This window comes from Festucalex cinctus, chromosome 2 (assembly GCF_051991245.1).
Source record: "Festucalex cinctus isolate MCC-2025b chromosome 2, RoL_Fcin_1.0, whole genome shotgun sequence".
Taxonomy (NCBI): Eukaryota; Metazoa; Chordata; class Actinopteri; order Syngnathiformes; family Syngnathidae; genus Festucalex; species Festucalex cinctus.
This window is the reverse complement of record NC_135412.1, coordinates 29,789,711-29,809,282: the sequence shown is the minus strand read 5'-3', so window position 1 is coordinate 29,809,282 and position 19,572 is coordinate 29,789,711. Positions and strand designations below refer to the sequence as shown.

The 19,572-nt window shown below is 38.1% G+C and overlaps 1 protein-coding gene across 4 annotated transcripts in view; it reads left to right on the top strand.

Moving 5' to 3' along the window:
- Positions 1–18,654, top strand: part of LOC144014475 (cilia- and flagella-associated protein 47-like) — a 47,154-nt gene extending 28,500 nt beyond the window's left edge. For all 4 annotated transcript variants that reach the window (XM_077514407.1, XM_077514406.1, XM_077514408.1 and 1 more), the window contains 20 exons: positions 408–543; positions 627–754; positions 2,250–2,315; positions 2,455–2,598; positions 2,837–3,010; positions 3,133–3,244; positions 3,337–3,399; positions 3,613–3,710; positions 3,813–3,988; positions 5,069–5,176; positions 5,390–5,501; positions 7,937–8,041; positions 8,208–8,364; positions 8,464–8,547; positions 9,986–10,112; positions 11,269–11,447; positions 11,782–11,935; positions 15,344–15,505; positions 16,834–17,002; positions 17,086–18,654. In XM_077514407.1, coding sequence (XP_077370533.1) covers positions 408–543; positions 627–754; positions 2,250–2,315; positions 2,455–2,598; positions 2,837–3,010; positions 3,133–3,244; positions 3,337–3,399; positions 3,613–3,710; positions 3,813–3,988; positions 5,069–5,176; positions 5,390–5,501; positions 7,937–8,041; positions 8,208–8,364; positions 8,464–8,547; positions 9,986–10,112; positions 11,269–11,447; positions 11,782–11,935; positions 15,344–15,505; positions 16,834–17,002; positions 17,086–17,259 — 2,628 coding nt within the window. In that variant the 3' untranslated portion in view covers positions 17,260–18,654. The remainder of the gene's footprint in view (positions 1–407; positions 544–626; positions 755–2,249; positions 2,316–2,454; positions 2,599–2,836; positions 3,011–3,132; positions 3,245–3,336; positions 3,400–3,612; positions 3,711–3,812; positions 3,989–5,068; positions 5,177–5,389; positions 5,502–7,936; positions 8,042–8,207; positions 8,365–8,463; positions 8,548–9,985; positions 10,113–11,268; positions 11,448–11,781; positions 11,936–15,343; positions 15,506–16,833; positions 17,003–17,085) is intronic.
- The last annotated feature ends 918 nt before the right edge of the window (positions 18,655–19,572 follow it).

Genomic DNA, 19,572 nt, shown 5'->3' with positions numbered 1-19,572 from the left:
TTGTGCCAACAGGCGGGTGAAATTACTGTAGGCGCGTATTGTATGTGTCCACATTAGTTGTCATTAAGATGATTTGTTGCATGAGGCTTTTTCAACATAGGCACAATGAAAGAAGATGAGCGTTTTAAAATTTTAAATTAAGTTCATTCGTGTTCTTTGTGCCCCGTGGCTTGCTTGTGACATTGGAGCAAGTCTGGAGCAAAACAAACATTAATGTGACCCAACATCCAGCATCCATGGCGTTTGGGGAATCGAAATGCACTGCAAAGCAAAGCGTTTTGGCCAGATTTTGATCGTGCGCAAGGTTTATAAATGAGGCCCCAGGACTACTATTTGCATTTTGAGGTGGAGAGCAGTTTCACTAAAGAGAAAATTCCTATCCACTAACATGTCATTTCCTCTGATAGAGCCAAATGAGAGGTGTTGACTACAAAAGCGGGGTAGTGTGCACCGTGGAGGTTTCATTGCCTCAATACTTTACTGTACCCAGCTCTGTTACAATGCCTATAAAGAAAGAGACCAACATATGGAAGAATCCTTCAGGTACACACATTGCACATACATGATGTGAAAGTATGAAACTTTTCTTGCAACAGTTGTGTTGAACAATGTATGTAATTACCTAGATCATGATTGTGTGGAAATCCCCCTCCGGTTCAAGGCGGACTCTGTGGGACAGTTCTCATGTCAGATTGTTCTGAAGTCCTGCTTCGATACCAGAGTCTACCTGATGGAGGCGCTGGTCACCTCACCGGTACGTATTGACTTGGATAAAGCAATAGAATTTTTTTACACACATAACATTGGCCATCAGGATGAATGGGCATGTCACCTCGGCAACAAGTGAGATGTTCCCTTTTATTAATTTATTTGCTTCCAAAAAAGTACAGTATAAATACATTCCATTTTAAATGTTTTAAGTATCCCAAAGACGTATTTATACGTTTGTTTGTTTTTATGCTAGAGCGAACAGAAGTCTTTGATGAAGCCTCTTAACGGCAAAGAACGGTTGACGAAATGGTAGTTATTACATAAATGGCTAGCAGGTGTATAAGAGATCAACCAGGGCCATGTTGCAACAAACTCTTTTTGCCAGCGTTTCACCAGGAATGTGAACAATGATGAAACTTAGCTATTCTTAAAGCTATTCTAAAGTTAGCTATATATATTCTAATGCTAATTGCTGAAGAATGGAAATGGATAGAAATTTACTCTTTTTTTTTTTTTTTTTTTTTCCAATGAAAGAAAAATCTTTAATCTTTCTTTTGTTAGGTTCCATGTTTTTATAGCAAAAGAACACAATATTCTGTTGGCCTTGCAAAATAAGTTCAAATCCAGTAAAACAGCCGGGAGCGAACGGGGATGCTTCACTCAAAATGGCTGCTGGGAGTGAATGAGTTAAAGGCAGTTCGGCATCAAAATGATCAACTGACATTTTAGTATTGAACTACTACAGTATTCTGGTTTGGGTTTTGTTGTGTCATCTGTGTTTGGATTGGTTTGGTTCGGTTTTGGTTTGGTCTTAGTCTCGTCATTGAACTCATCATCCCAGTCCCCTTGTCTTCCAATCAGCACCCTCTGCCCCTTGTGTCATGTCCAGGTGTTTATCATGGTCTAATTAGTCTGCTCCTATTTAGGTCCCTCCTTCCCTGCACTCTTTGTCGGATCATTTGTTTGTGTAACTGAGTCTGTCGTTCTTCTCCAGCTAGTATGTGTTGTTTGTTACTTTGCTTCCAAGTGTCAGTCTTTTGTTACGGACAATTTATTCCTTGTCCCTTGCTTGCCTCTTAGTTTGTTTTTGGAAATAAAATCCTTTTTTATTCCCAACATCCGCAAGCCTTCCTCACCTCCCTGCTCCCTGCATTTGGGTCCTCAACAACCCCCACTGAACCTGACACTACAGTATGACCGAGCTCTGCTATGAATCGTGAAAAACCACACGAAGCCCCCATAGACATGTTCATAATTGTCCATATTAATAGTTTAAACCATAAATATACTCCCAAAACAGAGTAATGTAGTTTTAAACTAAGTTTAAAACATTCTTTGAATTTCAGAAAAATGCAAATAAATCAAATAAAAAGCCTTTATGTTCATCTTAGGGTAATTCAGAACAAACACGCACAAATGCAAATGCAATTAGGTGAATTTTTCATCTAATGAAAACTGAAATGGCTGAATAGGTGAATGCTGTATTTTAATGTTGGTCGTTAAATGGCAATTAAAAATGTGCTATACTATTTCTACAGGGAGGATCTGTTCATTTAGATTTCAGTTCACCGGCTCAGCATTCAGTCACACAAGATATACCTCTGGTGAGTTGTTAATCGAGAACTTCTTTATTAAACTTGTATTTATTTATTTATTTATTTATTTATTTATTTATTTATTTATTTATTTATTTATGTATGTATTTGGAATGTAATTTGTATCATTGTTTTCCATTTCTTGCAGCAAAATGAGACCCACCAAGACTGGACCTTGAAGGCGAAGTTGTGTGGTGAATTCTTTCATGGCCCAAATGTTTTGATTGTACCAGCCGGGACAAGAGCTTGTTACCCTCTCACTTTTCATCCAACTGCACAATGCATTGTCATGGTTTGTTTTCTAAATTCTCACTCTTACCTCCCTCTTTGTGTGCTTGAATTCTAAATGTGTAGCTTTTACCTCATTTTGTAAACTTTACCACTCAGTGAAAATAATTTGTGCATTTTTGTTTGGTGGTGTGCCGTGAGATTTTTCTAATGTAAAATATGTGGCTTGACTCATTTAAGCAAAGTAGCAGTTTCCATTTTAAAAGTGCATTTTGAAACTGTCCTAAACTCTACTCCGACAGGGCAAGCTGACTTTGCATAACAACTACAACGGGGTGGATCACGTCTTTACCATCCGAGGAGTGGGAGAGCGCCCCCTGCCTGTGGAGCACCTTGTACTACACTGCCCCGTGGGCGAGACCACTCACAGACAGCTGAGTGTCCCCAACTACAGTCAGAACACACTCTTGCTTCAGGTTCGACAGTACAGTACAATTCCATCAGTTCAATGCATGCCCAATTAGATGCTGCAGATTGCGAAACAGTGGAGCTTCTTTCATTTATTAACACGAACGTGTGTGCCCATATGTGTGTATAGGTGGTGACAGACCTACCTATTATTAGCGGCAATTTATCCTTAAAGGTTCAACCTGGTCAAAGCACCCTGTACACTCTGGCTCTGTTGCCACGGAAACGAGGAGAGCTATCTGGTGACTTTTACCTGCTTTTGCTGCTTTCAAACAGTATTTGATTCTAAGAAGTTGAGGCACAAGTGCAATAAATGTTAAAATGTTTCTCACAGGTTATGTATCATTTGTTGAGATTGTTAACATTGATCAGACAGAAGAGAAAGATGCTGACAAAGGTAATTTTTGTTGTTGCTATTCTGATTCCCTAGCTAGCTAGCTAGCTAGCTAAACTGCGAGCGTAGAAATTCAAATTCGTATGTAGTAAGTTCATGATAGATGCCCAAGTATGTCACTAGGCACTGTTTTAGCCACGCCCCAATTATCTGACAAACTGAAATGGTTAAAACAAAAAAACTACTTTTCTCCTCACATCTGCACTTTCCTTTCAGGAAAAATTGTTGGACGCTATGAGGTGTTCTACACTCTAGAAATTATTTGTGAACCAAGAGCACCTGTGAACACCTTTAACGTGCAGTGCACTGTTCAAGTAAGCGCAACAAAATCACTCTCTTAACTGTTCTGTCCGACACCTGAATATGAAGAAAAAGTCTAAATCAGCTTTTGTCTTTGCAATGTTCCCGCTCTCCAGAGCTCAGTTGCCATAGAGATCCCTGTCAGTAACCCTGGAGAAAACCTCCTCATGCTCAACGTGGATCTGGAAGGAGATGATTTGTGTGGAGCGGACTGGGTTATAATCCCTCCACAGGAAACACTTACCTACAAAGTCACATTTTCTCCGGGGAAAATGGGGAAGAGCGTAGGCAGGTTAGGAGTTTTCTTTTGTTCGTTCATATCTGTACTCTGGATCTTTAACAAAACAATTCTGGGGAAAATTTAAGGACAACAGTAGAATTATTCTTGTGCTGTATGGTATATATGTCACAGCACAGCAAGTGCTGTATGGTAGCTTCACAACAAACAGCAGTTTGGTGAATAGTAAACACATTTTCTTAAAAGAAGTTTCAAGCTGTAAATTACCACTCCCAGTTGAAATTTAATGTCATACCAAACATACCCAAAGAGAATTACACTATGTATTCAAAACAATATTTATAACAAACACATACTGTAGCTGTGTATTACCTGTAATCTTTTTAGTTTAATGCTAACTAACAAAGCAAAACACCATAGATGAGCGGACAAATACAAATAGCGTTGGTGTTGAAGTGCTACAAACCTTGAATAATGGATATCGGATTCTGCGCACAACGTTATAGGCAATATAAGAATTCTCACATTTTTTTTTCATCCATTGCGGAAATGGCCAACTCGGTGGCCAAAGCACGCACACCAAAAGAAGTAGCACAATGTCAAAAAATTGTGTCAATGTAATATACAATATTGTGGAGTGCTATTTTGTAGTACACAAATGCAAATGATTTTTTTAGGCCAATGCGGATATTTGGCACAATTACGATTACTCGACTGATTAATAAAAAAAAAAAAAGTGTCTATAATAAATAAAATAATTTTTGGTCCCTTGATGCTTACAACAATACAGGCAGAACATTTGGCTGTTTCACAATACTATGTCCTTTAGTATTTGTTTAGCAGAGAGAAAAACTGGCAAAAATTGGTCCTTTATTTATTTGTTTTTTTTTTGTTTTTTTTGTTTTTTTGGGTGGGGGTGGGGGGATTTGGGGTATTTTTTTTAAATTTCTTTGTCTTATATTGTAATGTGTTAACTTAAAATAAAATGCATTTTTTTAAAACAAACGCGGTCACAAAACAAATTGAATTTATATCTCAAAGTATCACTGTATTGTAAATTTATGGTCTCGAATATTTTATTCCAGCACAGTACAGTACTGTTTTTTGTTTGTCTGTTTGTTTGTTCTGTCCCAGCGTGGTGTTCCAATCTGAACCGGTTGGAGAGTTTTGGTACCAGTTGGAGCTTTTTGCCATTCCATCTGCTGTTGTGACATTACCGCAGGCTAGCTGTCCTTTGGGCAAGTAAGTAGCAACGCAAAAGGCCACAATCACACTGCAGTTATTGCATATTGCTAAAAAAATGTTCACCATAGTTCTGTAAATGCTGAGGGTCAAGGCAAGGGTCATGCAAGCTATTGAACATGAGAAAGTTGTTTATGTATTTTTACTTTTACTCAAAGAAAAATGTTGTTTGTTTGTTTGTTTGTTTGTTGTTTGTTTGTCTGTCTGTCTCAGGTGGACTAGGCTGTCCATTCCAGTGGTCAACCCAACAGCAGAAAAAAAGAAAGTGATCGTGTCCAACAATAACCCCAGGAACTACAAGCTGGAACTGGGCTCAGACAGCACTGTTAGTATTTTATTTTTTCTTCTGCTAACTTCGGGTAGACAAACTTTTAAGTATTTGTTTGTATTCACTGTGGATTCTTACATTCAGCACGGGGCTGTTATTGTTGTTGATATGGCTGTTATTTGTGCCCGTTCTGTCATCCTTACCCCGGCTCAATCCCTCTACTATCTACCCTCTGTCCCTGTATTCTGTCTCTTAAACTCAACCCAAGTGGCAAAGGTACTGTAGATGTTTATCCCTCAGAGCCGAGTTACAGTTTGAGGTTTCTTCCTAAGGGAGATTTTTGCTTGATCATGCAAAAGTATGAGGAGAGTGGTTCTTGATCAACCTGTGTAGGTGCTGTATAATTAAAAAAATACTTGGCTTTAGCTTTAATTTACATTTACATTTTTTCTATCAAAGATCATCGTCTACATGCATCTGAAAAATGTAGTGAGAACTTGATGACATCATCAGTACAAATTACGAAACACAGGCTGTCCAAGTACATTGGTGTACATTTATTTTTCGGACACTACTGGTAACAAATTTCTGGTTGTCCGTAAGAATTACCATTCTTTGTTAACCTGGCAATAGCCAGATGGATATACTTGGCAATATCCATCTGGTATCGCTCCAGAGTAATTTCGTCTGGAAAAGGTAGGACATTCTGTACAATAATTCGAGCTGATTGGACGATGTGACATTCTACAAGTTTGTTGTAACCCCTCACGGCCACGGGTGAAAATTTCAAAATGTCATCTCCGTTCAATGTGTGAAGGGGGGAAAAGCAGGAACATCTTAGCAGCTAGAAATGTACGAAGCGCCTCTCGCTGGTCAACATTCAACAAGGAAACGGTGAGTAATTCTGCCAGAACAGAATTAATTGTAGCGTCCATTCGTCTATGTTTGTCGTTTGTTTGTTAGCTCCGGTGTCGGCGCTGGCTTCCTGGTTTCGTCACAGTTGCATATCTCGCCCCCAAACACAATGTCGCTCTGTGATTGGTCCGAACCACCAGTGGTTCAGGAACAGCAGTTATCTATGGGGAGAGATTTGTCTAAAAAATATTCACACAAATAAATTAGTGATTTTCTCAGGTGTTTTTGAGATCCACAAATACATCCGTGATTTTCACGTGTTTTTCAGATGCACAAATATAATCCGTGATTTTCACATCTTTTTAAATTTTGTGTGCATTTTCCATGACTTTTGCTTGCGAGTTGTCGCAAGTGTGTTTGTGGATCTTCGCACATGCGCATTTAATTTTGAGACAAACATCACGCTGTTTTTGAGATTTTCACACACACAAGCCCTCAGATATTCACAGATATTCATACACTTGGGCCCATTCCTCCTCCGTCCACAGGGAGGCAGTGTTGCTGTCTCAATTGAATGAGAACAAGACGTTTCTCGTTTAAAATTGGACACTGAAAAACAGAAGTCAAGTCTTTATCTGACCTTCCTTTATGTGTTTATTTTACACAAGTGGCAAAACAAAATGCGACCTTAGTTTGTTTCTCTTGCTCTTGTTTTGCCTTCACTCGAAAGACACTCTTCTTCTGCTGTTAAATTTTCTTCTTCTACGCCACTAAGCATAGCTAAGCAGCAGTCTGATCTGTATATATTACTGGAGCAAGACTACTCAGCATACGATCTTATACATTTATAATATCAAAATTGGAGAACATCTGAGACAGTACTTCGTAGAAAGAGGATGATTTTTGATGTTTTAAATGTGTTAAGCATAAACAACAGGACTTCAGTCATTTTACAACTTTCCTTAAATACATGATGCATATATTACATCCTGAATGTGTTTACAGGAGGAAACTTTTTATTTATTTATTTATTTATTTATTTATTTTTTAATTAAAAATGTAGGCCTAACTGTAATTCAACAAAACTGAGCGATAAAAGAAAAGGGGGGCTCAGTTCCTTTAGACCCCAATATTAGATTTGGCAGAGGCATCTTTTGTTGAATTACAGTTATAATTAAAAAAAAAAAAAAAAAAAAAAAAAAGGAAAGCAAAAGTCATGGAAATGCACACACAAAATTTAAAAAGACGTGAAATTCGCGGATATATTTGTGTGTCTGAAAAACACGTGAAAATCAAGAAAATGTTTGTGGATCTGAAAAACACATGAAAATCGCGAAAATATGTGTGGATCTGAAAAACACGTGAAAATCACAAAATTTATTCGTGTGAATAATTTTGAGACAAATCTCTCCCCATAGTTATCTGCGGGAGCGGTACAAGATGGTATTCTCTGGAGTTTGAGAACTCACAAATGCCACAAGAATTCATCTTGCGGGAGCAAGGTTAATTCTTTGTAGGGGCTGACTTGAAATTATTTTTGAATGATATCCAACATAGCCGATGATGTCATATTTGTGCATAGTTTTGTTTGTTTTGTTTTGTATGTGTTTGTCATATGTTGTATGTGTGTGTTTCAGGTTACTGTAGAGCCCCACTCCGCCGCCCAACTTGGGGTCCTTTTCACTCCATCATCTATTGGAGAGTATAACCACGGAGCAAAGATCACTTTTACGTGCCCTCAGGTGTATATACACATTTAGTAAACACTGAAAACGTATGGATTGCTACCTCTTTTAAATACATTTTAACATTACAACATAATACATGAAGCCACTAAATTGGTTTACACACTTGCTGTTTTTGCTGTATCACCTCCATGACTAAATTTGAACCTTTTTCTCACTGTAGATGCAGAAATGGTGTGTGTTGTTGTTTGGTCGGGGTCTCATGCCCGGACGGGAGGAACCTCTAAGCATCTCCGCCACAGTTGGTTCCAGCGAGTCCTTCAACATTCGAATCACAAACCCCAGCGAGTACCCAGCCAAACTCGGTATCACACTGACAGGTCATATGGCAAATTTTGTCCTTTCACATGCACCCACGACCACCCTCCCATACACACACACACACCATCATTACTTGTTTTTATGTGTATGCGTAATAGATGAAGAGCCAAGTGCTGCCCCTGACTTTGTTCCAGTGAGTCCTGACAGGGATGTGTTCTCTGTATCTCTGAGCCAAGTGGAAGGTATGTTTACTTATTCCATTATACCAACAACAGATCTTTTTGTTTTAAAACATGCACCTTGAGAATGCCAAAAAAATAAAAACATTCATTGAATGAATGGCTGCAGTCAGTGAGATTTTCTTTTAGAATCTCACAAGTACCTACATGCAGTGCAGTGTTCCATATGAATGAATACATCCTTGAGCTTCCTTTCATGTGAAATACTTTCTGTGGCACACCATACAACAAATGCCTTTGATTGCAAATGAGAATCATCCAAAAATGTCATCCAAAAAAATGTAAACACTGACCAAATGCAAGCAAAGCTATATATATATATATATATATATATATATATATTAGGGATGTCACAATAAGGGCAATATCGTGATATTAAAACTGCCACAATATCGTCGTCGTCATGTTCACAATATTTAAAAGGAACACATCTGTTAAAAAAAAAGAAAAAGTCAGGTTGATTTCCATTTGTGCAGTTCTAGCACCCTCTAGTGGCTACTTTATTAGTGCAATTTAATTTTCATTAGGGATGTTTTGGCCTTCTATGTTTATTGTTAGATAAAGGGGAACCTAATTTGCTTGTGAAGCGATCAATGTTTGCTTGCATTACCAAGTACGTGCCTCAATATTGTTATTAGAGATTGTAGGTGGTTTATATGCATTGCTGTAATATATAAAAACACAATATTGTGCTTTTTATTTTTTTTTTGTATGAGCTCTTTTTTACAATATTGTGATCTTTTTTAAATATCGCCAATGCCCCCACAATATCGTGATAATTATCGTATCGTGACCCTCATATCGTGACAATATCGTATCGTGATGTTTGGATATCGTTACATCCCTAATATAGGCACATCTGTATTTATGCTGAGCACTCTCAGCACAGTTAATGACGAAGTACAACCTGATGTGACATGATTTTACGTGTAAATGGGTAGCATGAAAGTTCAAATAACTGCTTCTGTTCCTGTATTCATATTGCCATTAAATGTCATTCAAATGGATTCAAATGAAATGGGTTTTTTTTAATAAAGTTACAGCTGAAGTTCTATTCTTCCTTCCCTCAGAGACTTTTCTCAGTCCTGTCATTTAATCGCTGCTTCAGCATCCTTTGTTGATTGCTTCAGAGACTTTTCCGCACCAACTGGAACATTTCCAGTGGCTTAAAGAAAACTCTCATCTTGAAAGTGTTAACCATGGAACAGTGCATCGCTAAAGACATCCCCTTGCTCAGTTTATCAAGGAGGACAGCTGCTTGTTTACTAAAACCCTGCTATGGAATGTCTTTTTGAAGAGCAAACATCTATAGGGAAATTACAGATCCGAATTTTGCTGCAAACAAACACCAAATACAATTTCTATACATTCTACTTTAGAAATAGAGCATATAAACTGGTTTGGCCATATTTCAACTGTTTGCTCTGGATTTTTGCGGCAGATATACAGATAAGTGAGGGGGGCAGTTTGGATGTGCCGGTAGTGTTTGCACCCAAGTCTATGGACCCACAACAGGCCTGGCTGTGCATCTCTCTGAAACCCATCAATCCCGTTACGACCGGAAAAAGGTGTGTTGCATTTTCATTCTGACAGAATCCTGCATTGAGTTCAACATACAATACAAACAGAAAAATTATCCAACTCGATATTGCAAGTAATGTTGGGGAAATTAATAATATTTACATAAGACTAAATGCAATAAGACAATGCCAAGACATCATTTCCACATCATTACCTTCATATTTACATTTTCAGGCACATTTGTTTTGACAAGTAGGTGAGCTGAACATGTTCCTTGAGTTCACATACGACACTTCGGGAATACCCGTAACTCATTCACTCCCAGCCATTGTCACAGAAGCAATCCCGTTCGCTCTGTTTTACTGGATTTTGACTGATTTTGCAAGGCCCACAGAATATTGTGTTCTATTGCTATAAAAACATTGAACCTATGAAAAGAAAGATTAAAGTCTCTTCTTTCATCGGGGGGAAAAATATATTTCTGTCTATTTCCGTTTTACAGCAATTAGTATTAAAAGAGAGCTAAGTTTCATCAGTTTTTATAAATCTATTTAAAATTGTGAGTAATTGAGCTTTTTTTTCCAACATGGCCCTGGTTGATCTCCTTTGCTCTGCTGCCACCTGCTGGCCGTTTGTGTAATAACTACCATTTCTGCAACCGTTCTTTGCCATTGAGACGCTTCATCAAAGCCTTCTGTATGCTCGAGCATAAATATGTCTGTGGGACACGTAAAACATTAAAAAAAAACGTATTTATACGTTATTGGGAGCAAAAGAGTTAAAGAGTAATTCATAATATTTAAGGAATAAATAAATTTTCGATCTGCTATAGTAACAGCAACACAGGTTGTCAAAATATTCAGTTTTGATGTTTTGTCATAGGTTTTTGTCTTAAAGAGCTTTTGAAGAAGCTTGTGTAAAATCTAAACCTCACAAGAATGTTTGTCTACAGTGTTTGTGTATAGTATATAGTATTCTGGAAAACGTTTTCATTTTAGTTTAAAATGGCTAAAGTTTACAAGAGTCCTGCATGGCATTATGACTAAAGATGAGTTATTGTGTCTTTAAGTGCTTGTTGTGGCCTAAGAAAGCTGCATGCTAGGAAAAAAAAGTGCTACTGTAGTCAGAAAACTGAATTCTTCTTATTTCCACTTGCTACTGATGATGGATCGTTAAGTATGCTGTGCACTCGTGATTAAACAGGGCAAGGAAGAAGCTGTCGTCCATCTGTTGGGTCTACCCTCTGTGCGGGATTCCCGTGAGAGCGCCTGTTGATAGCTCACCGCTGTGCGTGTTGCAGTGTGAAGCGGGCTGCCAGCTGGAGAAGAGGCTTGATGTCCAGCTCACTGGATTTGTGCCAGGGGCTCAAATTGGACATGAAGGTGTGGCTTGCATGCATCTTTAACTTTTTGAAATGGCGGAGTGGCACAAATTCATGTTTGTTTTACTTACACCAAGGAGGTCATTTTGTGATTGACGTGGACTTTCAAAATATGTCAGATAAAGGTCAAACGGGCAGAATGATGCTGATTTGTTAGCATTGAAGATGAAAACTCAATTTTTGACATGTTCATATTCATTGTGATGTTCACATAAAAATACATAGAAAGAAATTAGAATTGCATATCCATTTTTCGAAGCAGATTCCTTTCAGACAGCAATTGTATTGTAACTGTTTGACGAGCTGCTCAATCATTTTTCGATTGACTTTTCCAGTTGTGCTTGTGGAAGACTTCCAATGCGAGGTGTGTTTCGAAAGTGAAACTGAAGACTGCCTGACTGCCTCCATCGAAGCAGGGAGGAGAGACCCTGAGACCGGCGTTGTAACGCTCACCATCAATCTGCTCTACAGTCCGGTCAAGCAATGCAGGTGCTGGCACAAAAACCACCAGATTAAGCTTGATGCACATTGACAGGAGGCAACCGTGTGCGCATTTGATTGATGCAGACACGCAAACATGCGATCTCATATATATCCTCACAGCTTGCTTGACACATCAGCGCTCATTTTCATATGGATCAACACCTCCAATATGTGAAGAAAGATGGCAGATTTGCACCCCTTCTGTGAGGAAGCAATTTGAAGTCATAGAAAGATTGTCGTGATCCAGACGCACAGCAGGAGGGAGAGCATTCAATCAGCTTGTCCTCCTGCTTTGTAAATAACAGATGACACGCCAAGTAAACATTGCGTTTTGTTTTTTGCCTCATCTGCTTCGTCTGCATTAATTTGTTGCAGGCTGAATGCACTAAGCCTAAAAAAAAGAGATAGAAAAAAAACTAAACCTAAAACTAAATTCTCTCTGGATACTCCCTTCTTCCCACTGTGGAACATTAGGAATGATGGGTTGACCCTCATCATCTTCTCCAAGCATCTTGGGTTGCTTAGCTTTAAAAAAAAAAAAAAAATAGCTTTTCATTTAGTCTCAAGAAAAACACCATAACAGTGAATTAGTTTATTAGTGAATTTGTAAATAGGTAAACTCAACTTAGGAAATATACATTTATTGACAAAATAAACATAATTTTTCCAGTTCTTTTCAGTAGGCACTAAAAAGTTTTGGTCATCACAACTCATTTTTATTAAAAAAATAAATAAAAATAAATAAATAAATAAACAAACAAACAAACAAATAAATATTAACAAATAAGTAGATTCCCCCCTCCCTCATAACCAAGAGCATACACTTTAAATGTTCCTTTTTTTAATTGGAAAACACTGAGCAATACCTATCAAACAAGGTAAAACATGTTTCAACACATTAAGTAGTTCTCTCAGATATAAATGAAATACAAATAATAATAAAATAAAACTTGTGTAATAGGTTACACTGAAGACCTGTTTTGAGAGTAAAAAAAAAAAAAGTGCACGGCGGTATCAGTAAAGTGTCCTTCCTGAGTATTATTTCCTTGTAGTGCAAAACGAATAAATGTCTAAATGCAGATGTGTCACAATCTCGATATAAAATATCCATCCAAAAATATCTTGCACCAACTTATAGGATCAAAATCTCCTAAAGTAAAGCATTCTATAAAAAAATAAAAATAAAAATTGTGTCTATCCACTGCGTAGTAAGACTCAACATCGACATTAATTAAACTTACGTCAGAAGTCCAGATATCTGTTGTAAAGCTGAGTGTCTTTGCATCGGCTCCAAACAGGCAGTGAGTGTGGCTCCAAACTTTTTTAAAACAACTCCGGTAATGCAACTTCTAAAAAGTATTTTCGACTTGGCAAATCATATCGTGGGCTCAAGTGCTGCATCAGGTTTCTGAAGCCCCGGTCCTCCACAACCGAAAAAGGCTGATCAGCGAATGCCATGAACTCCATTATTTTTCTCGTGGTAGCTTTGCTCCTTTCGCTGCTCATCAGAGGCAACAGCGGTCCATTCTCTGGATCCTTGTTCACGCTAGCTTTAGCTAAGTTAGCCTTAGCTTGTTTGCTAACTTCAAACGCCGCATATTCAGCAGTGTGGTGGGTCCTTAAATGGCGAATGAGGTTTGTTGTACTGAATGACTTGCGTGCAGTCCCACCACGACTTATTTCGACATTGCACGAATTACAAATTGCGATCCTGTGCTCGTTTACTTTTACCTTGAAATACTGTCAAACTGTCGACATACTGCTGCTGCTGTTTGTACTGTGCAGTGCGCATTTGAACACGTGACCTAGCGAGCGGGCGTATGTCTCAGCAGAAGAGGGCAATGGCTGACTTTTTCAGACTTACGCAAGAGAGATGTGATCGGTGGACAAGATCGAATTTAGTTTGAGTGATCGATCGATCGGCAATCGCCCAAAATTAAGGAAATCGAGGCCGATCGATCGGTGCACCCCTAGTTAAGAGGAGAGTTACAGTATTTTGAACCAACTGGAAACATTTGAGGGCCGACTGCCAATTAAATTGCATTAATCCAGCCGAGATGTGATGAAGGCATGGCAAAGAGAATGATAAAATGGTGTCCTGGTTTGGGTTGGGTTTTGGTTTGTTTGTGCTTTTGTCAGGGGACTCAGGGCTCTAGTTTTGAGTGGGTTTTGTTTGAGTTTGTCATCATGTTCCTTTAAGTTTCTGTTATGGTCTATTATGTTTTGTGTTCCTTGTGTGTCTCCCATTGTCCCGTCAAGCATTGTCCTGCCCACCTGTGTTTGCCTGACTTCCTCATGTGTCAACCTATCAGAACCCTCTTCCATTTGTGTCTTGCCCAGCTGTGTCTCGTTGTGTCAATTAGTGTGGGTGCGCGCGTGTGTGTGTGTGTGTTTAGTCTCTTGTCTCCCCTCTGTTTGTGTCGATTCATTGTCATTTTCCTCATGTCATATTGCCGGTTCTGTTCCACGGCTTGTAAAGTTTTACCCTTTTGGACTTTGTTGTTTTGGTTTCTTAGTTTGTAGCTCATTTTTTCCTCCTCGTTTTTGTTTATTAAACTTTTTTTTTTGTTTTTTGGACCGCATTCTTTGCCTCCTTGCCCTACTTCCCTGCATTTGGGTCCACCACCAAACCCCTGACGTGACAAAAAGGAAAAGAATATAGAAGTAACTTTTTTTTTTAGAGAAGGTAGAAGAAACTGAAGTAGTGTACTTTAAAAATTGCAAGTTATTATTATTATTATTATTATTATTATTATTATTGTTATTATTATTGTTATTATTATCATTATTATTATTTTAAGAACAACTACTTGCAATGTACTAGTCTCTAACAAGTGCAAACTGTTAAGTCTATTTTTTAAACTACACTACCCACCGGCCCACACACAATTTTCGAAATTGTTTGCACTTGTGTTTCCCTTGCTTTTCAGACCTTCAAAACCCAACCTTGATATTCCATTTTTTTTTTTTTTAAATATTTTCAGAACCCATCACGAATCCCGTCTGTGCATCCACAAAATCGTCTGCGCAATGATGACATTTAAAGCAAAGAAGAATTTGTGAACCTCTAAAGCGTAACCGCAAATAACACTTATTACTGCCACAACTGGCCAAATCTTGTTAGTCTTGTACATTGCATTTGGCTTCCTGCTGAGAGAATTCATTCATCATGCTCGATCTTAATCTGCAGGTCCGTTAATGTGCCTGGCAGAGTCAATACCTTGCAGAGTTAGCACACTGTGAGAAAATGATGTGGGAGTGCACCACTGCTGCCTTGCCGCCCTCCATACACACACACTAGAATCCTACAATTTGTGATTGTCATGAGATGAGGAAGCCGAGGCATTATAAGCTGAAAATGTAAATTATATTCAGGTATCAATGGAAGATGTATTTATGTATATGTGTGTGCAGGTGTTCAGCATTTCTAGTGGTGCAGCATGTGTCTGGTCAAATATGGGAGTTTTCCCTCGATGCCACTGCCACAGAGCCCCTAGTTGATGACGTCATTCACACAGATGTCACTGAGTTTGGTAAAACGTCGGCGCTGGGCTTCTACATGACCAGCACCACTCGGTGTGTATGTTTGTTCTATGCCATGAAAGAAATGTTTCCAATTGCTGTTTTCATATGCAACTTTTTCAGTAATGTTGGGAGGGGGTGTTAGCGGAAGTTCTCAGTGTTTTGCTCAAGGGCAAAGGAAGAAGGAAGCAGACTGAAGCGTCACCATTTCTTTTTTTTCTTTTTTTTTGTCACAGTTGGCTCCCAGATCCTTACTGATGATCCAAATAATCACTTTGTAGAACCATATATTTGTTTTCTATAGATGCCCCTTTTCAACTGTTCGACAGCTGAACATTAATAAAGAAATTATTCTAATTGACATTTTTCGTTATTGTAGAAATCCAATAAACTTGTCCTATTGCACCCTACACATAAGTGGATGAAGATATACAGAGTACCGTAATGTGTAATATTTCCTGCAATATCTGAAACTATTGACTAAAACATTGTAAAATAAGACAAAAATGTCCGCAATCTTTTGAGCTTTTCATTTCTTAAAAATAATTATTCCTGGTTTTGCTATTGTTAGCTTTATTGTCAACCATTCTGGAGAGGCTCGTATTCTTCAAACTACTATGTTGTTGTTTTTTTGTTGTAAATATAAAATGTATTTTTATTTTTACATTTTTTTGCATTGGTTGTTAAAGGCTTATTAAGCAGGATTCACCAACATGGTGCCACCCGCAAGGATCACATGAGTATCCCGCCGGCCTGTTCTAAAAATAGCTCAAGGTTGTAGAAGTGATCGTTTGAAAATCCCTTAAATATCTGTCTTCTGCCTTGTGAAACCATGTTTACTAATTATTGTGAGGAAATAATTGCTATGATATGTGTTTTCACTTAAATGAATCTCATCGAATTATTCTTATTTTTTTTATGAAAGGTGATTTGAACAAATGTGTTATTTCAGAAGTGTGCGTCAAACTGGTAGCAAAAGATTGATGATATCTTATGGGAATGAGGGGACACCCTGAGAGACTGATGTACTATGCACAGAAGAATACACCTTCTGCGAGCTTAGATGGAAGGGGAGAATCTGAGGGAGTGGGAGGGAGAAAAGGACATGGCTCAAGCCATGTTCCACAGAGGAGCATAGTAAAAGCCTGGGGGGTTGCACATTTTTAGCCAAAACAACAACTCTCTAGACCTTTACATGTTCCTATTGTGACTATTATTTTTTTTCTTTCTTTTATTATTTATCTTATCAACAGAGGGTTACCAACAATTTTGTCCATGTTTGTATCACTTGTTGGGGTAACATAAGTAGGAGCTGAACTAGCTATCAATTTGTCTGTCCATCTGTCTGTTGAATTTCAACGCATCTACACCCTAATTTTTAGGAGGCCCGAGCCGTTTACTGCAACATTCCAGCCAGGCAGCAGCGATGAGTTTGCTGTGACGCCATCTTCCGGAATGTTGCCACCTGTCAATTCCAGTGGTGCCCTCATCAATGTGTTTTTCACCCCCACCACCAAAAATAAGAGGCACAACGCAAGACTTATCGTCCAGGTACTCCAACGCAATATTTATCGCACTGTTTATGTGCTCTATCGAAGTTGCACCGTTCAGCTGACCAATTATTACTACCACAGGCAACAGGCATGCAGTGGCAGTATGACATCAGAGGTGTAACCGCTCCTCTGTTTGCATCGTCCCCCGACAACACTGCTGCAGTGCCCAGACCCGCCAGTCAACAGCCTCCCAACTTTGTAACAAGGAATCTTCGGATTCCAGCCCTGGCAAATTCGTTGAAATTTCGCAAATAACTCCTCATCTCTTTCTTCATCTCAGGCAGAAGTTTCAAACATTCGGCCAATGGGCTTAAACTGGCTCACTAAGGCAGTCCTAACCCTACTGTGAGATTTTATATGGTGGCACCCTTCTTCAGAATCTTTGTGCTAAATGACTGACATATAACTGATGCTTCGGATGGGACTTATTTGGTATCATCATTTTCACTAATAATAATCGGGCATTGGTTTAAATTGGAATCTGTTGGGTTTTCCATTTTAACAGTTAATAGTAATAGCTTAAGGGTGTCAAAATTAGTGTTCTAATTTTGAGTTAAAGTTCCTTTGATGCCATGAAGGCGCGATTAAGAACCACCCCTTATTTGGAAAGCCTGTACTGGGGGAATTCCAGTCACAACGCAGCAGACATGACCACGTCAAAATTGTTAAGTAATACATTTTATAATAAATAGACTAGGGTCAAGTTGTATTTTCACAAGTTACTTCATGTTAAAGATTAGATAGCTCTTAATAGGAAATGAAAAATGCACTGAGCTGTCACCAATGTCTTACAAATGCAATTGTGCCATCTAGTGGCAGAAAAATGACCAACACAAATCAATATCGCACTCGTGTTTTACAGTACAGTAAATATATTTCTTTTTAACTCAATTTTATGAATTATTATGACATTACTGTATCAATGACTAAAAGATGCAGCCATATTTCTATTAAACATTTTTTCCCACTTTTATGTTAACAAGAGTATGAAACTATATTTTATTGTGTATTTAGAACAGATATAAAATGTGTGATTAATCGTGTTAACTATTGAAGTCATGTGATTTAATTACGATTAAAAGAATTTAATCACCTGACACCCCTACTTTTAATATACTTTTAATTACTTGGTCTATACTGAGATGAATTTCATCCCAATTTTTACAGTACCCTTAGCATTTGTTTATATGACCAAAATAATCATGTATGACTTCCAAAAATAATTAAATACATGTATTTTTTAGTGTATTATAAAGATTAATTTGCTATACAGGGCAAGTGATTACTGTCTTGTACATTTAAAATATATCTCGAATGTATACGGTTGAAAGTCAATTACGGCTTTGTTTTTGTACATGTAGAAAATGGAGTGACAATATTTCCTCGAGTGTGATACTGTATTTTTCAGCGCCAAATACCTTGAGTTAAAAAATGTCTGCCTGTTATCAGTTGTATTGCACACATGTAGATGATAAACCACAGCAAATGACATAAAGGTTTCCTAGTACAGTAGCTTTGCACTAAAACAAAGGGGAAAAGACCAACTTATTTATATGAATTTTCATTGATTGATGATTTTTTTTTTTTTTTTTTACTAGTGTAGCTCACTTGACCTCAAATTAGCATCTGTTCCCCCTCAACGGCAATGAGTTTGACAGCCTTTTTTTTTTTTTTTTTTTTTTTTTTTATATAAGTATCAGTCCATCTTGCGACTTTATTTGGGTGGAACTGCTTCAACATAACATCCTTGAGATTCATTCACTGCCATTGACGGCTTAATATGTCAAAAAATGCACATTAACTGGGCCGGCTGGCAGTGATTGAGTTTTTAATGATTGCACTTGATTAAAAGCAATTTGAGATTTTATCAGCTAAGATGAGCAGGAAATCAAACAAATGGCCCTGATATACTATAGCTGCTACGTTGGTTCAAATCAAATGTTACATCTTTTATTCCTTCTTTGTTAGATAATAACAGAGACATGGTCCTAAATCACATCATAAATCACATCGCTTAAATTGAGGGCTTTTAAATCATATCCTGGACAACCTTGAGAAAGATTGAGACTGCATTCTGAAAACTCGCCTTCCATTAAATAAATCACCCTAGTCGTGTGTGTGTGCATGTGTGTGAGGGAAGGGGTTGGGTCATGAAGTGTGTCGTGATGTGGCACCAAAGGTGGAAGCTAAAAATGGTGACGGCAATAGACGTGCATGTACTGCTTTTGACCTCAGCCATCTTGTGTCCTTAAAAATGAGCGATGTTCCATAATACTGTGTTGCGTTTGATCTTTTACAGCTGCTAGAAAAGTTGGCACTCTTGGGTGGTTTTGAAGGTTACATGGATTTTGGGAAAGAGTGGAAAATCCAGGAACAGCTGCCACCCATAAAATATATGCATATACGTAGCTGAGACCATAAAATGAACTGGTGATGCAACTACAGGTGGCATATAAACAGACTGTCTTTGGTTGGTGTGTGCATGTGAGAGCGATAGATAGAGAGAGATGATAGCTGATTATTATTTCACTTCATTAGCATATTTCATATCCTGCTGCTACAGTTCCA